This window comes from Macrosteles quadrilineatus, unplaced genomic scaffold (genome assembly GCF_028750875.1).
Source record: "Macrosteles quadrilineatus isolate MER2022 unplaced genomic scaffold, UCM_ALF_1.0 Scaffold_8__2_contigs__length_117827958, whole genome shotgun sequence".
Lineage (NCBI taxonomy): Eukaryota > Metazoa > Arthropoda > Insecta > Hemiptera > Cicadellidae > Macrosteles > Macrosteles quadrilineatus.
Genome location: NW_026542601.1, coordinates 74688237 through 74713423, shown reverse-complemented (window position 1 = coordinate 74713423; position 25187 = coordinate 74688237). Strand labels below are relative to the sequence as shown.

The 25187-nt window shown below is 36.7% G+C and overlaps 1 protein-coding gene across 1 annotated transcript; it reads left to right on the top strand.

Annotated features, from left to right (window-relative positions):
- The first annotated feature begins 545 nt into the window (after positions 1 to 545).
- Positions 546 to 23891, top strand: LOC129000479 (DNA excision repair protein ERCC-5-like). The gene is made up of 11 exons (XM_054427441.1): positions 546 to 898; positions 4758 to 4933; positions 10456 to 10643; positions 12752 to 12950; positions 13420 to 13633; positions 13764 to 15385; positions 15669 to 15767; positions 15991 to 16204; positions 16818 to 17063; positions 21996 to 22183; positions 23814 to 23891. Exons 1-11 carry the CDS (start codon positions 811 to 813, stop codon positions 23889 to 23891), a joined length of 3312 nt encoding a protein of 1103 aa, XP_054283416.1. The 5' UTR covers positions 546 to 810.
- Positions 23892 to 25187: the final 1296 nt, after the last annotated feature.

The window sequence follows — 25187 nt, the reverse complement described above, 5'->3', positions numbered from 1 at the left end:
TATTTAGAGAAATGTGTATAATCTAAGAACTTTGAATTAAGCGCGGGGCAAAAAGTTAGCCAATGAAATCACAACACCAATCCCCTCTACCACAGTATGCGTACAGCTGTGTGTTCCTACTGGCAGTAGTGAGTGAAGTAGAGTTGCCAACATTGCATTCCCGAAATCACGAAGGATGGGTGAGTGAGTGATTCAATTCATATGTTATTTTCCCACGGAGTCGTGTGAGAAAGAGAAAGAACATCCGTTCCCTTCATTTGATGCAGTACAGTTCTTCACATTGCTTATCAAATTACTCTCCTTGTTTACTAAAAAAAATGGCCATCTAGTAATTAATTGATGACTGGAAACCAAAATGTTGGTCTTGCTTCTTGATGAATAATTTTTGTGTGAAAACTAATAACTGTTGGGGAAACTGACTGAAATAAGGGTAAATGTTATTGTTGAGTTGAACGTTGAACCGAACCGGCCTTGAGAAGAGAATTAAAGTAGTTGCAAGTTGCACCATTTTAACTTGACTTGTCACTTTTCTTTTCTTATGTCATGTCAGAGTCAGATTGTTGTCCTGAGAATTTGCGTGTGTGTGTTTCGTGATGAGTTAATTTTGGTTTAACCTAACAATATCGATTTGCGCCTGGATTAATTTATTTACATTTTTACCAAATTAATGAAACTCTAACCTATAGCTTATGTCACAATATTGTGTCAGTCTGTGAGTGAAGTGTTTTAAGAGGTTAGGTAAACAATATTTGAGGTTATGATTTCTTTTGAAATAGGACTTGAACTTATCAGTTTTTCCAAAATATTGCAATGGGTGTTCATGGACTATGGAAACTAATAGAGCCCTCTGGAAAGCCAGTTCCAGTTGAATCGCTTGAAAATAAAGTTTTGGCTGTTGGTATCCTTTTAAGTGAAGACCTAGTGAAGTAAATTATGATTTATTTAAGTAGGGCTAGCTGGCAAAGCTTTGATCTCCAATTCCATTGGATTATTGAACAAAAAGAGCTCACTATCGATTCAATCGATAACCACACTTTAAAGAACTAAGTTAGGGCCTAACAAAACCCAAACTTTCTATAAACTTAGGCCGTTACGCCTAACTTATCGATTGCAACAACCGTTACTTATGGCTCTGGGGAGTGGGCATTTCCACTTTTCCATTGATTCAACAATCAATGATAAGTTAATTTAGGCTTGCTTTAATTCGATGGAGTCGAATATAACATCAAATAAAATTCTGTTTTAGGTATTTCAAAAATTGTTTTACTTAATAGGCCTATATCTACTTACATTTTAAATACCTACAAAAAATAAGTCCCGCATCAAAGTTTTGCCAAGTAAGTTAGAATAAATTAGATTAGGATAAGTCATTTGCGCCAGAGACATTACGTGGACATGTCCTCAACTAATGCTTGTTAACTTAGTGAATGTGACCCAAACGTAGAGGTAGATAACCTAGGCTACACATAAAGCACTAACTTATTTTTTAAAGAACAGCATAGTACACATGATGTTCCCGTTTCCCTGAAGCCCTATTATGTAAGTTAGTCATTGTGGTTTAGCATTGGGTCAAAACCTAGGATAAGATCCTAACCACTACACTATGGTTTGGTTTGATCAATAACAACCTGTGATAAGTTAGGTACGCTACTATAATAGAAGACGTGGTTTCACTGAGGGATATAAGGTACTCAACAGGGTATTTGCTTATTGGGTCTGATGATTATTGTAGTGTCCAATCATAATCTATCACCACTTACCAGTCGATCTATTTAGGCCTATCATAAGTTAAGTTATGTATTTACAGTCTTGTGAGTCAACAGTTTAAGTTTAAATATTGTACGGTATATGGTAAAAAGTGTTATTAAACTTATTGATTTATTTTCCAATAGCCTAAGTCGATTGACAACACAGTAGGTCCAGGAATAGCCTATCCAATGTATTTTCTGATCAAAGAACTTCTGTAGCTGTGCTTGGGTGAATGAATGTTTTATGCATTTAACTGTGTAGATATCATTCTTCAATTGCATAAACTGTATTTAAACCTACCTACTTGTTTTAAGTTATATTAATTAATTTATAATAGTGGCCCAATGTTTTCAAGATAGGCCTAACCTAAATCTTTTAGACCTATTGATTTTAATGCAGTTTAGGCCTACTTGATTTTTCTAATATAACTGAACGGTCCATTGATAAAATACAATGGGTTGTAGCTGTACTTTTTAACGTTTTAGGCCTACTTTTTTCTATCAACCGCTTTGATTGTTTTCTTCTGAGTCAAACAGTGAATGGTATTTAGTCAATTAACTGATAACCATAATACCCATGCGGTGCACATTGTATGCACACGACCAAAACAATAACCCCCCTGTCGAGAAAATCCTGTTTTATCCCGCTTTTGAATAATTAAATACCTTGTTTTATCTCACATGATTTTTTTCAATCCCTAAATGTTAATATTTGACGTACTGAATGTTTAAATAGTGCTATTATATCGTTCTACAGTAATTTAATCAATTGTGGTTGGTTTTTCTCTAAAATTAACAGAGTGAGTGTTGATACACTAAAGGAGCCTCATATTTCTGCTCTCCCATCGTTTTTACTGGTAAGTTTGGTAAACAGAATCTTCTATTTTTTTTTATGTAGCATATCATTACACTTCATATCCACTATAATTGTTTAAATTTTGTTTGAACCTCAAACAAACAGTACAGTCACTTATTTTTTCCCCAAGGCCTTCAAAATAAATTTGGACTACAATTTAAAAGGTACCGGTAGCTTATTCCACTCTCAAAATTCTTAACTTTTAAACCCTGAATTCTTTTATATAGGTAGCGTATTTAATTTTTTTTAACTTCGAAATTCAGAGGAGAAAGCGAGCTAGAAGTTTAATAATGAGCAATAACCCTTTTAATTTTAAGCCTAATTTTAATTTTTCATTTAAAAATAAAAAATTGTTAATGTTTTACTATTACAATTAGATAGGAGATAGCAAAGTAAAAAGCACAATTTTAAACTTTGCAATTTAGTAAAATCTTATTGAAGTTTTTCATATTATTAACTAGTTACCATTAAAAGCACTATGTAAACATTTCTGTAATTACATATTGATTGCTAAGACATCTCCACAGGTGCCACCAAACATCCAATCCATTTAAAATTTAAATCCCCAATGTTTTCCCATGGTTGTGGACATTTAAAAATTAAAAACCTCTGTTTACACTCTCCCCTATGTCACGCATGAGGGACTTTCTTGGAGGATGTAGGCATTTTAAATATTTATCAGGTTAATTATTACTAATTGGCATTCATAATGAGTTTGGATGGCAAGCTTGAGTAATTATACAGGGTGCACCACAATGGGTTGTGGGAGCAATTTGAGTTGTAACTGTGGGAGCCAACCACAAGCATTTCCTGAGCTTCCTCTATGGTTCCCACCACAGCTGTTCCCACATTTATAATGCTATCACCATGTGATTATTGCTCTCCATTCAACAACATAACTGGACCAATGTTTTCATGTTTCCTTGCTGTTTTGTAGCTTGAGGTTTCGACATTGTGTGGAAAGTCTGGTCTGCAATTAGATGATTGATGTAGAAATATAACAATAACTTTATTAAGAAACTTATAACTTTAACTTTCCCAGACTGCCTATATACCGTAGGCTGTCTATATAGGTTGTAGGCTATATACGACAGCAAAATAATTTTATTTAAATAAAAAATATATTTTTTATATGTATAGTTTATAGAATGTTGTAAACAGTTGACTTACACTTTTGTCCGAAATAATTTTCTTTTATACTTTTTAAATATTTATTTTAATTTTTACATTTTATTTTTACTAAATTTCTTCCGCCCATATTCCGGGAAGGGTCAAGAGTTGGTAAGATAAGAAAATTTGTGGGGATTTAAATTTTTATCTAGTTGAATTGTTTTGTTCTGAGGTATTTCCTTTAAATTAATACATTCCCTCTTCAGTTACTGAATTAAACACATTCCATAATTTTAAGTTTCATTAACAATACCAGTAGCCTAACCTACTCAATAAAATAAAAAAATAAAAAATAAAAAAAACATTAGGTATATGCAGTGTTATAAGAAAATGAATTGACTCTTCTAGTATTGAAACAACTGAAATACAGTAAGCTGTAGATAAAAAACACATTTTCCTGTTTTTTAAACATTGTCTTTTTTATGTATAGCCTAAAATTAAAATTACATTGTCAAATTTTGAAGAAAAATGTTACAGTAGCTGGTTATAATCGTTCATCAATGCCTCAACAATCCCTATTAAAAAAATCAAATGATGACTGGAGCCTGATGGCATCCTTAGATAAATATATATTTTTTTTAAATAAATACAATACTATATATTTTTTGGCCAGAGAGTTCCATAAATTTTCTATGGCCAAGCCTCCATTCATCGACGGTGTTCCATTGGTTCTCTTTAACCTTGCAAGGAAATCACGGTAGACAACTGTTAATACTGTTCGATAAAATGGCGACCATACATAGTAGGTATTTTAAACAGTATCGCCAAGACCACCAAAACACAGGTGTTTACGCAATTGCTGGAGAAGATCATCGGTGTTTGCTCTTTTCATTAGCCTATGCTGGATTTCAGCAGACCGGAAAAAAATCTTCTTGCAGGCCAGGCCTGCAAGCCGTAGTTTGGACACCCCTGATGTAGTTAAACAAACTCTAATACAAAATATAAATATATTTCATACGGTGTATACCTTAACCAGTAGCCAGACGTGTCAATATGGTTACATCAGCTGATGAAGGGCTACCAAACACCAGCTGGGGCGAGTGTCTCCAACGCATACCTGCTTGGACTCTTCAGCCGAGTCTGCAAACTGCTCTTCACCAATGTCAAACCTGTCTTTGTCTTCGACGGAGGTGTTCCACAGCTCAAAAAGAAAACCATTGTAAGTATGCAAACCACCCACAGATCTCTTTGTGTGTATAAGAATTTTTATTTGTCATGACAGCCGCAGATCTGAGAGATTCATAGTCACAACTTGGCTGTAATTCGTTTATCTTTGTTATAGGCCTACCTTGTTCCTTTTTCACCTTTTAGTACCTTACTAGTTTTGAGACATCCAGTCCGCTATCTGAAAACTTCTTGTATTTCCTTAAAAATCAATTTAGATTATTCCCTATATGCCTTCACCTAACGCCTTGTGGTACAACCTGTCTAATTGTAATGTTTTGCTAACTTTTAAATGGTTGTTTTTTCTTCTTGATAGCAATAAACTCTGTGATATTAGTTTTAGACCTATTAAATAACTTAAAATGCAATTTTTTTCTTCGTAGACTTCAAAGTACACTTTGTAACACACTTCTCAATTTGACAACTGCTCTGCATGAAAAATTTTTGACTCTTCCAATACATTTGTAATATGTCTTCTGGAAATAAACATGTCTTATGGGAAATTTGCTATAATGCCTAATAAGCCTTTAAATTGAAAAAAATCCTCCCCAGATATCGTCCTTGGATTAGTATAGTTTTATCAATAATTGTGGTTGGTACACTATAGTACTCCGTTCGTATTCAGATTTTTAATTTACTATGGGATATATCACTATGAAAGCTATAGAAAATATATACTGGTATCCTTTATATTTTAGTTAACATTAAAGTGTAAAGTTTTTCCGACATGCCGGGACTGTTCTTTCTAAAAATTATTGATTAAACAAAAATACCTTTAACACGTTCGCTACTGAGCGTCGCATATATGCGACGCCGCGGTCATTGCCACAGACCGAGGTATACATTTGAATCTTACACATAGACCGACTGTCACTTGGATAACAGTACACACAGACCACGGGCGAAAACCTGTAAAACAGCGATCATTTACATTGTAATACGCTACAATGGTGTTTGTAAATAAATTATTCTTGTTTATTTGTATTTTTTATAACCTTTTGTAATGTCGCATATTTGCGACGCCCGGTCTACAGCGAAGACAATAATGAAAATTATCATAGTTTTCTTGAAATAGACTAAACGTCGCATATGCGACGGTTAATTTTTTGTGTTTTAAGGTGAAATTAAGTAAAGAAATAAACAGGTTATTCAAGAACAGTTTATAACTGAACAAATATAAAAGCTACATAGGATAATGCAGCATAAATACTGCATACATACATACAGTGATGCAGAAAAGTAAAGACCAGTTTTTCCAACTATTATATGATCATATCCACAGACCAAGCGACGCAGTTGTGCGTCAGACATCTCTGTAGACCACTGCAGGGAATTCAGTGCCTTCAAATAGACCACTACAGAGATACAAGCATTTTAATAACATTAGAACCCCGACGCAAATATGCGTCGGCAGTCTATTTTAATGTGACTAGCCGTCGCATATATGCGACGGCAGTCCATGGGTGGAAACCGGCCGTCGCATATGTGCGTCGCTGGTCCATGTGAATGGAAAATTTCGTACTATTGCAGTAGCGAACGTGTTAAACAATTAGTAAGATAAACAAATTAAATGCAGCCAAATCGACCATGTAATTTGGTAAAAAAATCAATTCTATCAGCACTATTTTCAAATCCTTATTCATTTATATCATAAATTTCTTGACATGTATTTTTTTCAGTACAAAAATTAAAAATACTTTAGTCAAACTTATATTTTAACATCAACAAACAAACAATCGATAATCATGATATGTAAAAAGTATATTGCATTCAGACTACTGTAGCAATATAACTGTTTTGTATCACGCTTTCTATTTGCTGCACCGAAGGTGTGACAAATCCTGTGAAGAGGCGTGATATTGATCTTCGTTCCTGCTTTGTACTCTGTGCATTATTTATTTCCTAATTCTCATGCTCTGTGTAAACTGCTTGTTCACTATCTGAGTGATATTTTCACACATTGCAAAGCCTGGTCTTTAAATATGTCTGAGAATAGGCCTACCTAAATGTAGAAGGGCAGTGATAGTGTCATATATAGTTGTTGGTTTCACTTTTTTGAATATTGTATTTTTATGTTGAGCAATTATATCCCTTATACTGAATATTTAACTATAAAAATGTGTATCTCATTTTTTGGAGTCCATCTTGTATAAGTTGAGAATTTAAAACAACTAGAAAACTACTTTAACTGGGCATTACTTTGGAGACCCAGCAGGAGCAAGTAAACTTAGTCTGGACTAAGCTTTTTAAATTTAATCTCAATTATTTGTGAGAATGATCTAATTAACCTATGAACCAAAGATTTTTTTATTAACAGATTTTATCGTGATTACAAAAATATATAAAGCCAAGAAGAGAATTATATAAGTAAATGAAATAATTAATGAACAATTTTTAATGTTTGCGTACATTAGGAATTTTTAACTGATAGATTGACATGCTACATGCTGCCATTCTTTGAATTTTGAAATACTTATAAATTTGCTTATATCCCTTTTGTGACGCTTAGCGCCACTATTTTATATAGTGCCACACAACGAAATCGCCTGCCTTTCCAATCAGCTTGCCTCTTTCGGACTGCCGCTTGCTTTTCCGAGAAACGGTCAAGGAGCTACAGAATCGAGATTTCCTCCGTCTTGTCTCTCGGCGCCGTTTGTAGGATTAGCTGCCTTCTTCCCTTTTCTCATCTCACCGAACTTCATGCCAACTTAGAAAATAAGATAAATTAAACACAATCTTCATTAAATTCTCTAACAAAATCAATCCAATTACGGTCAATGGTATATTTTCAGTTTTCCTTAGCGAAAGTAGGCTAATTGTTTTATCCTGTTACACTGTTCAAAGTTGTATGAAGGAAGGCAGATTGTCTATGTCCATCTGGAAATTTTACATAAAAATCGATTAATTGAATTAATCATAATATCATGTTGTTTTCCAATCTCAAATAAGACACAAGCAAAAATCACATGAGTATACTGGGAATCGGTGCAATGCCGGGTGTGGGTTTCCCCAGCATTCCTGGTCTTGCATGTTTTGGCTCACCCGCGACCATGAAGGCCGGGTGTCGGGTGACTCGAGACCCGTCTGTCCCAGTTCGGGTTACAAGCTGCATTCCACTGATCATTCATCCAAGGCGATGAAATGTCATTCATTTCATACATGTATGGTATTTGTGAATGGAGATTGTAGAATCTAATAATCCAGAGTTATTGGTCGTTAATATATACCAGTATATTGTTTTTTGTTGTTTAAAATATTTTTGGTAGTACTTTATTAAATACAATGTATTAATCGCTTTTGTTACTTTTTCTTATTTCCAAGTAAAAGTTCAGGTTAAGGCAGTTTAAGCAGCAGATGAGAGTGTTGTTCAATATAGTAACATACCCTGTATATTTATATTTCTTCATATTATACTCTGTATATATCTTCTCTATATGAATTTAAAACAGATGGTGTTTTTTGACGCTGTAGTAGACATGAAAACTAAAAGGTCTAGGTGTTGCCATGAGACCTAATGGTAATAGCCTATTCCTCTAATGGGAAATTTGCTAATATATGGAAAAATTACTAAAACCAAGACAGAAGCTGTGTTTTAGTACACCCTATGCTCTCCTAGAGCCTATGCTCATTCAACTATTTTCTTTAAATACAACACTAGTAAAATGTTAGATTATATGGAAGAGACATCTCTATTTCACTATATTTAGTTCACGATGAATCAATCTCAGTTTCTTTGTAGGCTTTAAAATCACCTCAAAAGTAGTTCATCCATTTCCCCCTGAACCCCCATTTCCCCATTTCAGCTATCATTGAAATTTGAATACCATTTTGACATTGGTAAAAATAAAATGCATTTTAATAATCTTGCAATATAGCGAAAAGACAAGACTACCCATTGTCAATTTATCAGGTTCAGGTACCACAATGAATTGTTGATTCCGGGTGCGTTGATGTGTGTAACTTGCAATGCACCCGGTTGTTCCACCCGAACGCACCCGAGCTGTGGGATTGTGCCGCCAAATCGTTCCCAATCACCCGTGTGGATCAGTGGCACAAAAAATCCTCCAGGTCATGGACCCATTGGTACGTTTCACACTACTTCTCACGGTAGTCCTTATCCTCGAGTTGTGTGGAAATACTTTTTACGCCAGTATTTAACTGTGTGAAGGAAATGGTTTGCCAACAATAGTGGTAGAACTGCTAGTCAGACATGTTTAGTCATGACTTCTCTACAAAAGGTAACAGACAGTGTTGATATGGTACGAGACATGGAAATAATGATCTATTCTAAAGTTGATGAAAAAAACAAATAATTAAAATTGTAAATGTAAAGGAATATGAATATCTTAATTTATTATGAGTAAAAACTATGCTGGAACTGAATAAAATAAAATTATAAGTTTTTTTTACCACTTGACTATTTACTGTACAAAAGTATTTGTGTGTGAGTTTACATTAATTAATTAATGTTGGTTTTTATTTAAATCAGTAATAAATCTAATATCAGCAACAAGAGAGTAAAATGTATGTCTTTCTTTAAATCAGGCCATTTTGATCCACTTTAATGGTGCCTTAAAATTTAGTGATGTGTCAAAACTAAATCTGAAATTTCAAACCACCAAAACTTTTCGGGATTCAACCAGCGAGTTTCGAGATTTAAAACTCAAAACTGAAGCTGCAGACATTTTTTAACTATTTGGCCACAAATTTTTTTCACAAAATAAGTGTTAATTGATCTCATTATCATATCACTGTTTGCTGTTTAATTGATTTTTTTTCTTTTCTTAAAGTTAATACTTAATGCCTAGTCACATATTCTTGTTATTATGTTAGTCAGATTTCTTTCAGTTTTGATTGTACATGAAACATTTTATTATTATCTGTATTTTTTGCAACCTTAATTAGGCGAGTAAAAACGTATACCATTTAGGTTTTGAGATTCGGGATTTCTCGTTTAACCATTACTACTACTTAAAATTTAGTGTTTGAAGAAGGATGTGAATAAGGCAAGCATATCTATTCACTGTGAGCAATAGTTACCTACTGTACTACAATAAGCTGTGTCAGAAACTGACCCCTCTCATACTTTCCCCCCCTTTAAAAAATCCATTTCAAATATACTTCTTGTTAGATTTGCTCTGAAAACCATATTTTTTATTACAAAGAAAAAGAGATATGTATTGAACAATTATAATATTCACCCACCTTGAGTGTGGGTGAGTCTGATTCTTCCAAAAAGGGATAAAATATCAAAACATAGCAAACACTTATTTCTTTTTAATCAAACATAATTTTAGGACAACAAGTTTAATAAGGAAATAGGGAAATAGAAATTCAAGTATCTGCAAAAACATTGTGATAAATTAAAATAATTATTTGGAGACAGTCCATTTCCAACATAGAGAGAATAAAATTGTGATTTTGAGTTTAACACCTTCAAAACATAGACTTAAAAATGTCTTCAGATTCTATTTCTCAGTTATATGGCTTTAGGAACTCATTTTAAATTTCTTCCAGGCTGCGAGACAACAGCAGAAAAGCAAGTCGGTCCAGGCGTCGGAAAAGTTGAGAGAGCAGCTTTTGAAGAACTTGTTGAAACAGAAAGCTGTCAGCCAAGTGTTGGAGGAAATCAGAGGACAGACAAGTCCGAAGAAAAAGGCTCCAGACATGTTCGAACTGCCTCCCTTACCCCAAGAAGATTCTGCGTAAGTAGTGATGTGGGCCGGGTAAATACCCAGTGGGTAGGTAAATATAAATTGGGTTTTTACCCGGGTATTTACCCCAGGCCCGGGTAAATACCCAAAAACTGGGTATTTATAATTTTTATTAAAGATAGAGAAGATTTAGATGTTTTTTTGCAATTATTACCTTGCAAGGATAGATTTTACTGATGACAAAATACAAGGATGATAAAATGTGTTAAACAAAATTTCATATGGTCACTACTGGCACTTTACTTCTGGTTATAATCGGCATAAATGCCCTGGTCGCATGGTTGTTGCAATGGTCCTGACTACTTATGATTTTTTAATTTCTATGATAGATAGATGAATTTATTTGATTGAAAGTGAAAAAAAATAATTTGCAAAGTATACCTAATAATTATTATTTAGAAAGACAGGAAAATTTAACCTAGAAGTAGCCTATGTGTAAACAACTTAAGAAAAATTTTTAAAATTCAATCTGTAGGATGGCAGGATTTAATATTTTTGTTCTAAATCTTTTGTTGGTATCAATGGTATCAAAAAAAAAAAAAAACTAATTTCATAAACTTGTGATACAAAACATTGGAATCTATAGCACAATAAATCTTTCAAAATTATATTAGGTTCAACCAAAAAACATGAGATACGTTTTTTTAGTAGGTTTATCCAAATATATTATTGTTTCCAACCAAGCGGTAACACAGAAAAGTTTAATGAAGCCTACTTAAAAGTATTCTATCATTCTGCCTAGATGTCAAATAGGCCTTAGGTCTGTCTAGCCTTCCAAACCATTTATACAATAAAAATTTTGCATCATAAGTACCCAACAATTCCTGGATATTTATAAATTAAAATAATTTTGTTTAGGCTATGTTATTTAATTGGTTATAAATTTATGAAATTATAAAAATTGAAATAGCCACAGCCTTTTTTAATATATATACTATTTTTTAGTGAGTTCAATTTAACTGATGTTACTCGATTTAAGACACAAAACCCCATGCTTATTTAGAAACTTTATGTATTATTAAAAAAAATGCTAAATCATTAAGCGAGCAAAGCTTCAAGTTACTGTAAAAGGTGTTATTGACTATCCTAATTTATCATGTAATAACAATAACATATTTAGGGGTAAATATAAATGAATTTCAATTGATTTTATAAATACCCAAAATACCCGGGTATTGATGGATTTTGGGTATTTACCCGGGTAAATACCCAGGGTATTTACCCCGAGTTTTAAATACCTGGGTATTTCATCACTATGCGTAAGTCTGGTTGTTGGAGTGATTCAAGGTCCAAAGAAGTGTTTTTGATCAATTCAATTAAATTTTTCATTTTAATTTGGTATAGTTGGCTGTATTATTACTTTGGTTTTTCTGCTATTTCTTAAAAATATTATGTTTGAGCGGCCTACTAAAAAAAGTTTTATTAGCAGTTCAACTACGTTAATGGTACAGTATTTCAATTGTATTTCTTTGGCCCCTTGATATTTAAAATATTACAGTAGTTGCACAAGCATTTGGTATACCTCACTTTAAAAAAGTATGAACATGTACCAATGGAAAATGTTACATAGTTTTGATAATCCAAGATCCTATCGAGTGGTCAACAAGAAGTTTCGATTACTGAGGGATTTTGCAATATTAGCTGAGAATCAGTTAAACATCGTCAGAATAAAAATTTTGCTGCAATGTGAATATTTATACATGTGAATATTTACACTATTAATTAATATTGTCACTACGTCTTGTTATTATGATTTGTATGCATCTTGTTTCTCATTTCAGTATTATGCCTTTTGCACGTTACCTGTCCTCTTGCATGTCTTCTTGTAATGCTAGCTTCTTTTTGTTCATATAGTCCACTTGCTACTTATTTTTGTACGCTATATTTAGTAGTATTATCATTCGTATGCATCTTGTGTCCAAGTATTGTATTTAGTATTTATTATTGCTTGTTATCTCTTGAATGTAATGGTATTTATTGTACAATGGCTTTAAGTCCAAAATACTGCAACTGTTAAGACTATTTCAGTGTTTGTGTTTGGATTTCAAGTTTCCCTTAGTTTTAGATATTCACCTGGTCTGATTCATGGGTCATGTTAGATCAGAAGTGGAAGAGATGTCGGAGAGTTCGGAAGAGGATGTGAAGCCAGTGAAGATGAAGTACAAGGACCTGCACTGTGTTGATGTCAAGAGTGCAGAGTTCAGAAGTCTTCCTGCAGACATGAGACATGACATCCTCACTGAACTGAAGGAGACGAGGAAGCAGAGCTCGTGGGGCCGCATACATGAGATGCCCGAGGTAGATAACTGCCTTTGACTATAAAGAGAAAACTTTCCTTTCCAGTTTTTTTTGTTTTTTTTTTGACAGTTATAGCCAGTTTTAGTATAAAAATAAACGGTACCAGCAATCTGACACATACTTTCTCACATTAGCTTCAGCTTGTCAACAAACTTTATCATGGGTAAGCGGTGGAAGTAACTATGATATTTTATAGGGAGAATCACTCATCTTATGTAAAATTGCTCCAAACTTTTTGATCAAAAGATCAGACTGGCAACCTTTTTTATTACTAAGAGAGCTCTCTAAACCACTCAGCTATTACTGAAGACAGCTTGTGCTGAAATACGTATATTCAATATAAATCTGCAGTATAATGTTTTGCTTCTCCGTTAGAATTGTTGAGCTCATAGTCAATTTGTTTTAATTAAAGATCCAATTGGACTAATTGGATTGTTTTGTTTGTATACTATTTTTATTGAAATTTCAGGAGTCAACTGATTTCTCAAAATACCAGATGTCCCGTCTGTTGAAGCGGCGCTCAGTTCAAGTGTCTTTGGAGGAGGCCGAGAAGGAGATGGGAGGCCGCACTTTGAGTTTGCACGATGTAGAAGCGCTGATGGCTGAGGGAGGGATCGAAATAAACCCGCAACTGGGCAAAAGGATTGCATCTGACGATGTCACTAGGTTTATATACGTTAGAGGTTAGTGTTAAATATATATTTTTTTATTGTTATATTAATGATTTGTTTGATGCATACCTAAAAGAGAAACTTAAAGTTGCATTTGTATGTAAATACATTATGTATTTCTAATTCATAAAATTGATTACAGAAAGTGACAAGCAGTCCCAAATTCCTACTGGGGAGAATAGTACACAATCTGAGAATATCAGAAAAGAAGAAAACTCCCAAGAGCCAAAGAGTGTATCAAATGTGAAGATCAAAGAGGAGATTATAAGCAGTGATGAACTTTCTGATTCTGAAATATTGAAGGAAGTAGAAGCAATTGAAACTATACATAGGATAAAGGAAGAAACTGAAAACGTTGCTAATAGAGAAGAAAATAATGAATTCGCAACTGAAGACATCTTTGAAAATGACTCCAGTTCAGAAGAAACGTTTTTAAACGATGTAAACGTAATTTTGAAAGAAAACCGAGGTCTTTCTCAAGAACAAATTTTAGCAATTATCAGAGATCAGAATAGAGACAAGATAAATCAGATTGATCCCAACGCACCATCTACAAGTAAAGAGGGAATTTCAACAGAAGAAGGTTCGTCAGCGCAAGATTTAGAAGTGGAAGATAAAACTGCTTCGAAAAATTCAGCATCTACAACTAACCCTCAAGAGAAAGCTTCAGACATGCTCTATTTCAAGATGATGGATAGAATGTACGGTTTCAAGAATAAAATGAAAAAAGGTAAAAATTCATCGGCCAAAAGAGGAGCAAAAGTTAATAAAAGTTTTGTTCCAAATCTTGCTACTGGTAAACGAAGGCCGTCAGATTCAAAACCTGCAGACTTATCTTCTTTAGCATCAAATACCAGTGATTCTGATAGAGATTCTGATCATAATTTGCCTTGTAATGTCTCGAAGATGGTATCACCAAACATGGCGAGTATTTCTCTCTTTAAGAAAAGACCAGAAAGTAAACTTAACACGGTTGAAGAACACACGGCTACAAACGGAGCAAACAAAGTCGCAGAGTTATCATCTAGTGAATCAGATAATGACTTCGTTGAAGTTAGTCCATCTAAACAAATGGACGAGAGTGTCAACGATACTAAAGAAACTGTTGCTGGGATATCTATTGAAATTCAGCCAAATACGGGTCCTATTGAAAATGACATTTTTGCAGACATATTTTCACAAGAGAATAAAGAACCTGTTAGTTTGGAGAAGAAAATGAATTATAGAATCCTGATTGAAGAACCAACAGAGTTACAAATCAAAATAAATCCTACTAAAAGTTCTATTGATGATGATATATTTGTTGATGTACTTACCGAAAATAAAAGCCGTAACAAGGCAAATATGGACTTTAAAAATGTGGATAAAATAGATAATAAAAGCATTGGTGGTACAAATGTTGATACTCTTAGTATTACACAGAAGAAAAGTAACCAAGAAAATATACGTGAGAAGAACAGTGAATCAGAAGAATCCTCAGATGATATGTTACCCGTTACCGAAGATCAGGAGGTTGCATCAAAAGCTGAGGAAGAAACTGCATTGCCTGATAAATCAACAGAATACAAAGATGACAACCAAAGTGAAACCCAGGACAAAGGAGAGAAAGAAAAGGACAACTCATTAACTTTTCCTAGTGACAATCCCCAAGAGTTAGAAGATAGCGAAGTGGTCGATGATCCAGCCCCGAGAGAAGAAACGCCTTCTACTAGTGTTGAAAAACCAAAGAGGAAATTAAATATGAAACAGTTAGAAAAGTTACAGGTAATTTTGGTTAATCAATCTTTTGTAATTCCTAAATATTTTCTATTCAGTAAACCTACCAAAGTAACACATATAATGCAATCTGTATTGTTTAATTACTTATAAACAGATATATATAGGGGTTTATTGACCTTTATCTCCTGTGATTTATTTTGTAAGCCTCTATTTCTGTATGAGAACATTGCTATTTAGTTACTATTGGTGTGTTATAGGTCCTGATATCGCCAAAGTATACTCCTAATTTTAGAACAAACTCTAATTTTTTGTTCGTTGCATTTTGCAGGAAATTTTGGAGACAAAGGAACAAGAAATAGTGTTAGACCAAAACAAAGAAGACCGCATGGCCACTTCTATGACTGATCAAATGTATCAAGAAGCTCAGGTAACTCTTGTTGTTTGGATCAAACAAAGTTTTATAAATTAAAGCTGCACATTTTCACTAACGCCCCATTCTGATGTTTTGTTGTTTGTAACTGTCTCGTCTCATTATTGTGTCTGTTAGAGTAGTTGCAGGATTGTGACTGACTTGTCAATAACCTAACCAAGCGTACTTCTGAAATGTTGCTCATGTGCCAGTTATTAAAACTTTAATTCTTTTTCTGCAGGAGTTGTTACGGTTATTTGGAGTGCCGTATGTGGTAGCCCCTATGGAGGCAGAGGCTCAGTGTGCATTCATGGACCTGATGGGACTCACGCAAGGCTCCATCACAGACGACAGTGACATTTGGCTCTTCGGCGGCCGAACTGTCTACAAGAACTTCTTCGACCAGAAGAAGTTTGTGCTGGAGTTTAAAGCAGACAATATTAACCACTTTTTCAGTAAGTTGCTTTGCAGTTAGGCCTACAATTTTGTAATAAAATACTTGGAAACTTTCAGTAATGTTTTTGTGTTTGGATAGATTAGTTTTAAACTGCAGAATCACTGCAAAATTGTAGGATTAAACTACAAGATATATAGCTATTGGTGTAGCAACAGTGAAACTGGCTGCTTTAGCGAGCAAGAATAGGAAGTGGGAATGAGCTATTTTGCGTATTGTTCACAGGTGTGGCAATGTAAACATTTCCATGCAGTGGTAGGAAAAAATGTTATAAGTTTTCAAGCTTGCTCCATATCAGCTGCTTTTTGTGTTACTTTCGAAGTTTCTTTTCTCTGTCTTTTCCTTAAGATGACCTGGAAGTAGGTTAAAGCCTGCTTCCAGTGTAGCTGGATTTCTCTTTGTTTAGCTTAGAATGGTGAATCAGTAGCAGGACTTTGTTACCATTTGTTGTTGTACAAGTGAATTTCTCCTAGTCTTGAGATTGTGAGACTTAACATAGGAGGGTAGCCGTACTTCAGGGTATAACGGCACAGTAAGTATTTTCAGTACAGGAAAAGGGAAAGATTTTCCTTTGGTTATATAAAAAAACTCAAATAAACCATGCGATGTTCCAGAACTGAACCGTAACGGCCTTGTGTTGCTGGCATTGCTGGTCGGGTCAGACTACACGGAAGGCTTGGCGGGGGTTGGCCCCGTCACTGCCCTGGAGATACTGTCCACCTTCCCCCCGCCACAGGGGAACACCCGGGATTGTGGGGAGTTGCTGGCCAGTCTGTTGCAGTTCAAGCGGTGGTGGGAGTCATCAGCACCTGGACATCAGCAGCTGGCCAAGAAACTGCGGAACATTGATCTGCACCAGGGTAAGTGGTGCATCTAGGTATTCTATTACTAACTCATCAGTAAGTAGGGCCTACCACAGAAGGGTGAAGTTTCAAGTTTGTTTACTGTTTTGAGTTGAATGGTGGTTTGAATTGGTGGCCAATGAAGCTTATATTAGTGATTGACCAAGCAATCATCTTATTCATCTAACACCCCTCCTTCACTTGACTCCACCATGAAAACTTACACATTTAATGTGTTCACCATAGGTAAATTTTAATATAGTCTAGGAATATAATCTAAACTTTGGCTAGTTTTCTTTCTTTTACAAATAATGTTTGAAAATTTAAATTCAGTACATTGTTTTGAACATTTGAATACTTTTAAAAAGTCTATGAAACCTATTTTGACACTATAAGGTGTAGGGAAGGACGGGATTGAATTTTTAGTTCGGGTCGGGACGGGACGGGATTTTTATTTCCTTCCCGATTTTCGGGACGGGACGGGACGGGATTTTTTCCTGTGCATGAAAAGAAAGTTTTGAGTATTGCAGTTACCAAACAAGACAAAAAAATCAATATTTACCATTTATGGTACTGATCTACAAAAACAAGAAAATGGGTAGGCCTAAAAAGGTATAAAGGTATATATAAAGTTTTTTTTACAGGTATAAAAAGGACTCGCGGACACGGTGCGATCGTCAAAATGACTCGCGGTCACGGCGTGATCGTTGGTATGACTCCCCGGTCACGGGTAGATCGTCGGTATGACTCGCGGTCGCGGCTAGATCGTCGGTATGACTCCGCGGTCACGGTGCGATCGTCGGAAGGACTCCGCGGTCACGGTGCGATCGTCGGTAGGACTCCGCGGTCACGGTGTGAGCGTCGGTATGACTCCGCGGTTACGGCATGATAGTCGGTATGACTCCGTGGTCACGGCGCGATCGTCGGTAGGACTCCACGGTCACGATGCGATCGTCGGTAGGACTCCGCGGTCACGGCGCGATCGTCGGTATGACTCTCGGTCACGGCGTGATCGTCGGTATGACTAGCGGTCACGGCGTGATCGTCGGTATGACTCCGCGGTTACGGCGTGATCGTCGGTATGACTCCGTGGTCACGGCGCGATCGTCGGTAGGACTCCGCGGTCACGGTGCGATCGTCGGTAGGACTCCGCGGTCAAGCATAATCGTCGGTATGACTCGCGGTCACGGCGTGATCGTCGGTATGACTAGCGGTCACGGCGCGATTGTCGGTAGGACTCCGTGGTCACGGTGCGGTCGTCGGTATGACTCCGCGATCACGGCGCGATCGTCGGTAGGACTCCGCGGTCACAGTGCGATCGTCGGTAGGACTCCGCGGTCACGGTGTGAGCATCGGTATGACTCAACGGTTACGGCATGATAGTCGGTATGACTTTGTGGTCACGGCGTGATCGTGGGTATGACTCCGCGGTCACAGGTAGATCGTCGGAATGACTCGCGGTCACGGCGTGATCGTTGGTATGACTCCGCGTGATCGTCGGTATGACTCCGCGGTCACGGGTAGATCGTCGGTATGACTCGCGGTCGCGGCTAGATCATCGGTATGACTCGCGGTCACGGCGTGATCGTCGGTATGACTAGCGGTCATGGCGTGATCGTCGGTATGACTCCGCGGTTACGGCATGATAGTCGGTATGACTCCGTGGTCACGGCGCGATCGTCGGTAGGACTCCGCGGTCACGGTGCGATCGTCGGTAGGACTCCGTGGTCAGGCATAATCGTCGGTAGGACTCCGTGGTCACGGTGCGGTCGTCGGTATGACTCCGCGATCACGGCGCGATCGTCGGTAGGACTCCGCGGTCACAGTGCGATCGTCGGTAGGACTCCGCGGTCACGGTGTGAGCATCGGTATGACTCAACGGTTACGGCATGATAGTCGGTATGACTTTGTGGTCACGGCGTGATCGTCGGTATGACTTTGTGGTCACGGCGTGACCGTCGGTATGACTCCGCGTGATCGTCGGTATGACTTTGTGGTCACAGCATGATCGTCGGTATGACTTTGTGGTCACGGCGTGATCGTTGGTATGATTCCGCGGTCACGGGTAGATCGTCGGAATGACTCCGCGGTCACAGGTAGATCGTCGGAATGACTCGCGGTCACGGCGTGATCGTTGGTATGACTCCGCGTGATCGTCGGTATGACTCCGCGGTCACGGGTAGATCGTCGGTATGACTCTATCTCTCTCTTACCTGTTTTTTCAAAAATTTTTGAACGCATTGTTTACATTCAGGTCTATAAATATCTGGAAAATAATCAACTATTTGATAAAGAACAACATGGCTTTCGGCAGGGCAAATCAACAATAACAGCTGGTATTGAATTCATAGAAACTATAATAAATGCTGTTGACAGAGGAGAAAATGTTGTAGGAATCTTTTTGGATCTTAGTAGGGCATTTGACAGCGTGTCACATAGTATATTGTTGACTTCACTAAAAGAAATGGGAATCTATGGAAAAGAGCTTGCATGGTTTACATCATATCTAGAAAACAGAAACCAATTTGTTGAACTGGATTATGTTGTGGAGCATGCAAACACAAAGTACGTTGAAAAATTTAGATCTCAGCATCAGACGCTGAAATATGGGGTGCCGCAGGGATCGATCCTGGGGCCTCTACTTTTTCTCTGCTATATTAGAGGTATGCCAGGAGCGATTCCTGGTAACGGCGGGTCTATGTGTCTGTTTGCTGATGATTGTAATGTGCTTATTCCCGGAAGATCAAAACAGCAGATAGAAACGTTTTCTCAGGAGAGTCTTTTATCCACTAAAGAATTCCTTGACCGAAAAAATCTCCTTATTAACACAGAAAAATCCAATTTTATATCATTTTCCACTAAACAACGTAGACAAAATTTTGAACCAAACATTTGCATAAAATCAGAAAGAATAAACCAAGTAAAGCAAACAAAATTTCTTGGTCTAATTATCGATAAACATCTATCTTGGGAGGGCCATGTGAACTATGTGGTTAAAAAGGTATCTTCCGGTATCCATGCGCTGCGACAGATGTTCAGAGTATGCAGTTTAGACACTTTAAGAGTTGTTTATTTCTCATTAATACATTCACATATTTCATATGGAATTGTTCTATACGGGGCAACAACAAAAACTAATTTAGATAAAGTACTAATTAAGCAGAAAAAAGCTATCAGGGTGATGAAAAATCTTAAAAAGAAAGAGCCAGTCAAGAGCATCTTTCGTGAATTACAAATATTAACAGTTTATAGTCTTTATATTTATGAAACAATAATTTATGCAAAACAGATCCAACTATCATCCAGCTCAACAGAACAATTAGTATATAACACCAGATTAAAAATTAACCTACCTCGGCATAATCTTGAATTTTACACTAAAAAGACATCTTACATAGGGCTAAAATTTCTCCAGTCTATACCAGCTCACATCCGAAAAGAAACAAAATTTAATAAATTCAAGAAGCTCTTAAAGGAATATTTTTTAAGAACTCCCTGCTACTCAGTAACAGAATTCTTTAGTATTAGTAAAAAACAGTTAGGCCTAACTTAATTTGAATTCCAAATACTGTTATCCTTAAAGTCATAGTTTTGTTAAAAGTTCAAGTAAAGTAATTTTAGTACTCTTTTTATGTATTTAATTAGCAGTAAGCAATTTTGAATTTAGCTTATGACTCTATTCAAGTTCATGTAATGTGAAACTATAATGAATAAAGAATGTTTTGACTTGACTTGACTTGACTCGCGGTCGCGGCTAGATCGTCGGTATGACTCGCGGTCACGGCGTGATCGTCGGTATGACTAGCGGTCACGGCGTGATCGTCGGTATGACTAGCGGTCACGGCGTGATCGTCGGTATGACTAGCGGTCACGGCGTGATCGTCGGTATGACTCGCGGTCACGGCGTGATCGTCGGTATGACTCGCGGTCACGGCGTGATCGTCGGTATGACTAGCGGTCACGGCGTGATCGTCGGTATGACTCCGCGGTTACGGCATGATAGTCGGTATGACTCCGTGGTCACGGCGCGATCGTCGGTAGGACTCCGCGGTCACGGTGCGATCGTCGGTAGGACTCCGTGGTCAGGCATAATCGTCGGTATGACTCCGCGGTTACGGCATGATAGTCGGTATGACTCCGTGGTCACGGCGCGATCGTCGGTAGGACTCCGCGGTCACGGCGCGATCGTCGAAATGTCTCCGCCTCCTGCGTTCGCGGAACTATCGTGAACATCTTTCGCGATAGCGGCGTCATCGTCGCTCGCGAAACGGCAAAATCACCGACGGTCGGACCAAATCCCGTCCCGAAAAATTCCCGATTCAAATGTAATCTTTTTTCAAAGGAAATCTTTTTTTTCATTGGCAGATTATTTTAAGGGCTGCTGGAATTAGGTATAAGTAAACCTTCACACTCCTGCTGGCTCAATATTTTTTTTTTTCAAAGGAAATCTTTTTTTTCATTGGCAGATTATTTTAAGGGCTGCTGGAATTAGGTATAAGTAAACCTTCACACTCCTGCTGGCTCAATTTTTTTGTCATGTAACAATGTTGTATTTTGGGAAGATTCAGTTGTTTTATGTAAATACAGATGTATTAGTTTTATCTATTAGTTTTAAGTCTTTATTTAACCATTGACAATATGTCCTGTTATTATAATGTAATGACATGTAACTCAATAAATAAATAAATAAATAAATAATCCCGTCCCGAAAATTGGGAATAATTTTTTCCCGTCCATCCCTAATAAGGTGTAATCACTGAGACTAATATTTCTGGTAATATACTATGGTAAAAATTACAATCATCCTTTAATTCTTTGGAGACTCCTGATTTTCATACTTGTCCTTAAAAAGGTTAAAAACTAAAATAAGTAAATTAATAAAAAATTTTCAAACATCGAAAATCTGTCATGAACATACACAGCTTTAAAACACTCTTCCACCATGTTTAGGGTTCCCCAGCCAAGCCGTGGTGTCTGCTTACTTACAGCCGAGAGTCGACGAGTCCAGAGAGCCATTCTCCTGGGGCTCCCCGGACCTTCCCGGATTGCGGGACTACGCTGAGAGAAGGTTTGGCTGGAGTAGGAGCAGAACCGATCAGATATTGCAGCCCGTCATCAACAGACTGTCTCAGAAATCTGTAAGTTTTGAGTTGTCATTTTTTTTTTTTTTTTTGTGAGATTAGAGGAAGAGCAATTTGGCTGGTTTACAAAATGAAATGCACATTTTGGTCTCGTTCTTGTACAAACCTATGACTAGATTAATTCAAATTTTATGTGAAAATGGTTCGCATTGTGGCTGTTCCTAGTTTTTTAATGCAGATACTAGTGTTTTCCAATACTGTTAAGATTAAGAGTCTGAAATTCAAGTGGTTAGAGTTCTCACTTTGTAATCTAAAGGAGTTTGGTTCTGGATTGATTCTGAAAATAAAATACCCCCGCCGCAGGAAACCTGCCAACTAAGCGAATTTCCATTCGTCTGAATTGATTTTCAGTTAAATATATTTTAATAACATTAAGTTTAACGAGTACCTAGGTTTGCTGCTACAAGGAAACTAATAAAGTGTGTTTTTGAGTAAAATATTGATAGCTTAGTACAAAATAAATAAATTTGCCAATTTTGATCAAAATATATCCATAAACAAGCAAACTACAACATTTGACAATATTCTCCGTTACTAATAATCGAACAAAAATACTTTTATATACTAAATTATTTGGTTTTTTAAGCTCTTTAAAAAGGTCTAAAGATAAATCGGGAAATTTTTTGTTTTGAGGGTCAAAAGTGAGAAAAACCAATTTTTACCCCATAAAACCCCCCGTAAAGCCCCGTTCCCATGGTCCGATCGTGCTGGTTCGCGAACTCATTCAAGTTTATCCCGCTTTACACCTTTAAACCAAATTTCATCAAAATCGGACAAAAATTACTCAAGTTATCGCGTTCACGGACGTATATATATATATATAAGTCTATATATATATATATATATCTAACAAAAAACCACTAAGTGGTAACACTTTCCCCGCCAAGTCAGCAATCCAAAAAAGATAATAAATCATTACTTTTTCCGCCAAGAAAAACAATGTAATGTATGTAAGTTTGGCAACTTGCCGGCAGACTTTTGCTCGATCACTTTAAAAATACCATAAAACTAGTTTCATTGAGCAAGTATCTCTCCCATTAGTACATTGCTAGGTGAGAGCTTATTTTACAAAACTTGACCTTATTTGTGCCACATTTCATAAAATCATAATAGTGATGGTTTTATATTTACTGATTACCTCGAAATTATTATACTTAGTTGGACTAATTAATTAGAGAAGTTGATTTGTGAAATTATCCACGAACGTAACTTAAATGAAAAAAAACCAAGCAAAAGTCTGCCGCCAAGTTGCCAAACTTACATACATTACATTGTTTTTCTTGGCGGAAAAAGTAATGATTTATTATCTTTTTTGGATTGCTGACTTGGCGGGGAAAGTGTTACCACTTAGTGGTTTTTTGTTAGATTTTATTTATTTTTGTAGAAAATTAACCGTTCAAATAAAAATACTCTTTTCTCTGAAAAAAAAAATAAATTTTAATGCTAAAGTTGACTGAACTCTCGATCTTCCGGTAGTCTTTGCAGAGGGTACCGGTTTTGTACTCTCATCCTGCACTTTTTTGACATTTTTGGTCTGGCACCACTTCCTGTCTCTCACATAAGGAGCCGAAGAGGAGTCACAACTTGTGTTGTAAAGTGGAAGGTCAGACCTGTACTTCTGCCTTAGTCTGTTGTATTCGAGAATGGCGGATTTCTGAGGCTTCACATCTCTTGGGTTAAAGTTAATAAGATGAAGCCCTTCTAATGAAGTCACTCGTGACAAGGCAACATATGATTGGCCACATGTAAATATGGACTCCCCAATATCAATTATTACGCTATTTAAGCTGAGGCCCTGGCATTTGTGAATTGTAACCGCGTAGGACATCGATATCGGGAATTGCTCTCGATACACAAATGCGTTATCCATAACTTGAAACTTGACGTTTACTCGCTGTAGGTGATGGGTAATGCCACAATCAAAGTTAATTGTCACTGAGTCTACGTCATCAGAATTGTCTGTATTAAACCTCAACCCCGTTACTGTTCCAATGGCGGAGTTAACTAGCCCCACAGTGACGTCAATGTTTCTAAGCAACATAACTTTAGCACCAACCTTAATAGGAATAATTTTCTCCATACCAGCCGTTCTGCTGCAGTCAGAGTTGTAAGAGGACAGTATCTTTTTAACTTTGTTTTGTTGACGAGGTAGACAGTCAACTGAGTCTTTTGCAACCAAGTTGCAAACAAGGACCACTTACAAACAAGGACTGTTGCAAATGTTGCAACAGGACCACTTATTCTATTGACCATTTCATCATTTATTATGGAGCATTGGTAACCAGTTGAACAAAGACACACAGAATTGTTGGGTAAAGCAGACAAGTAATCTCCTAATAGAGAAAGGTTTTCACAAGCAGTTTTTCCATTAAGATGTATTTTCTTGCTTTCAATTAGACGGATGTCCTCAACGGTCATATTGCCTACTCTGACTTTGCTTAACACATCAGCAAACTTAGAATCTTGAGCTTGTCGCATGTTTGTAGTAAGTTCATCATAAGAGAACTGTTCAGACCAGATGTTAACACAAGACAGAGAGCCAACAAAAGAACTAAGTTTGCTACTGTCAAGTTCAATGAATGGGGAGTCTTCGTGTACTGGTGGAAGTTGTAAAAGGTCTCCAAAGAGCAGTATATGTTTTTTACCAAACCAGCCGTTACTTTGGTCTGAGGTGTTGAATATTTCACACAATCTGAGATTTATGTACATCAATGTTAGATTGGAGACCATGGACACTTCGTCTATTATGAAGAGCACCACATCTTTCAGGTTGGATCTCAACATTTTTAAAACATCATCAGTAAGAGCTTTGTACTTTGGAGTTTTTCCATGCTCAACTGGCAGCTGAAACACTTTGTAGATCGTAGAACCATTGATGTTGTAAGCACTTAGTCCTGTGGGAGCTGATATTGATGTAGAGGCTTGAAGACATTTTTTAGTCCAAGAGCTGATAGTTTTTATGAGAAAACTCTTACCAGTACCTCCCACACCACTTACAAAA

Coding starts and splice junctions, on each gene's coding strand:
- LOC129000479 (XM_054427441.1), top strand. CDS start 811: ATGGGTGTTCATGGACTATGGAAACTAATAGAGCCCTCTGGAAAGCCA. Junction 899..4,757: donor AAATAAAGTTTTGGCTGTTG/GTATCCTTTTAA, acceptor ACCAGTAGCCAG/ACGTGTCAATATGGTTACAT. Junction 13,634..13,763: donor TAGGTTTATATACGTTAGAG/GTTAGTGTTAAA, acceptor AATTGATTACAG/AAAGTGACAAGCAGTCCCAA.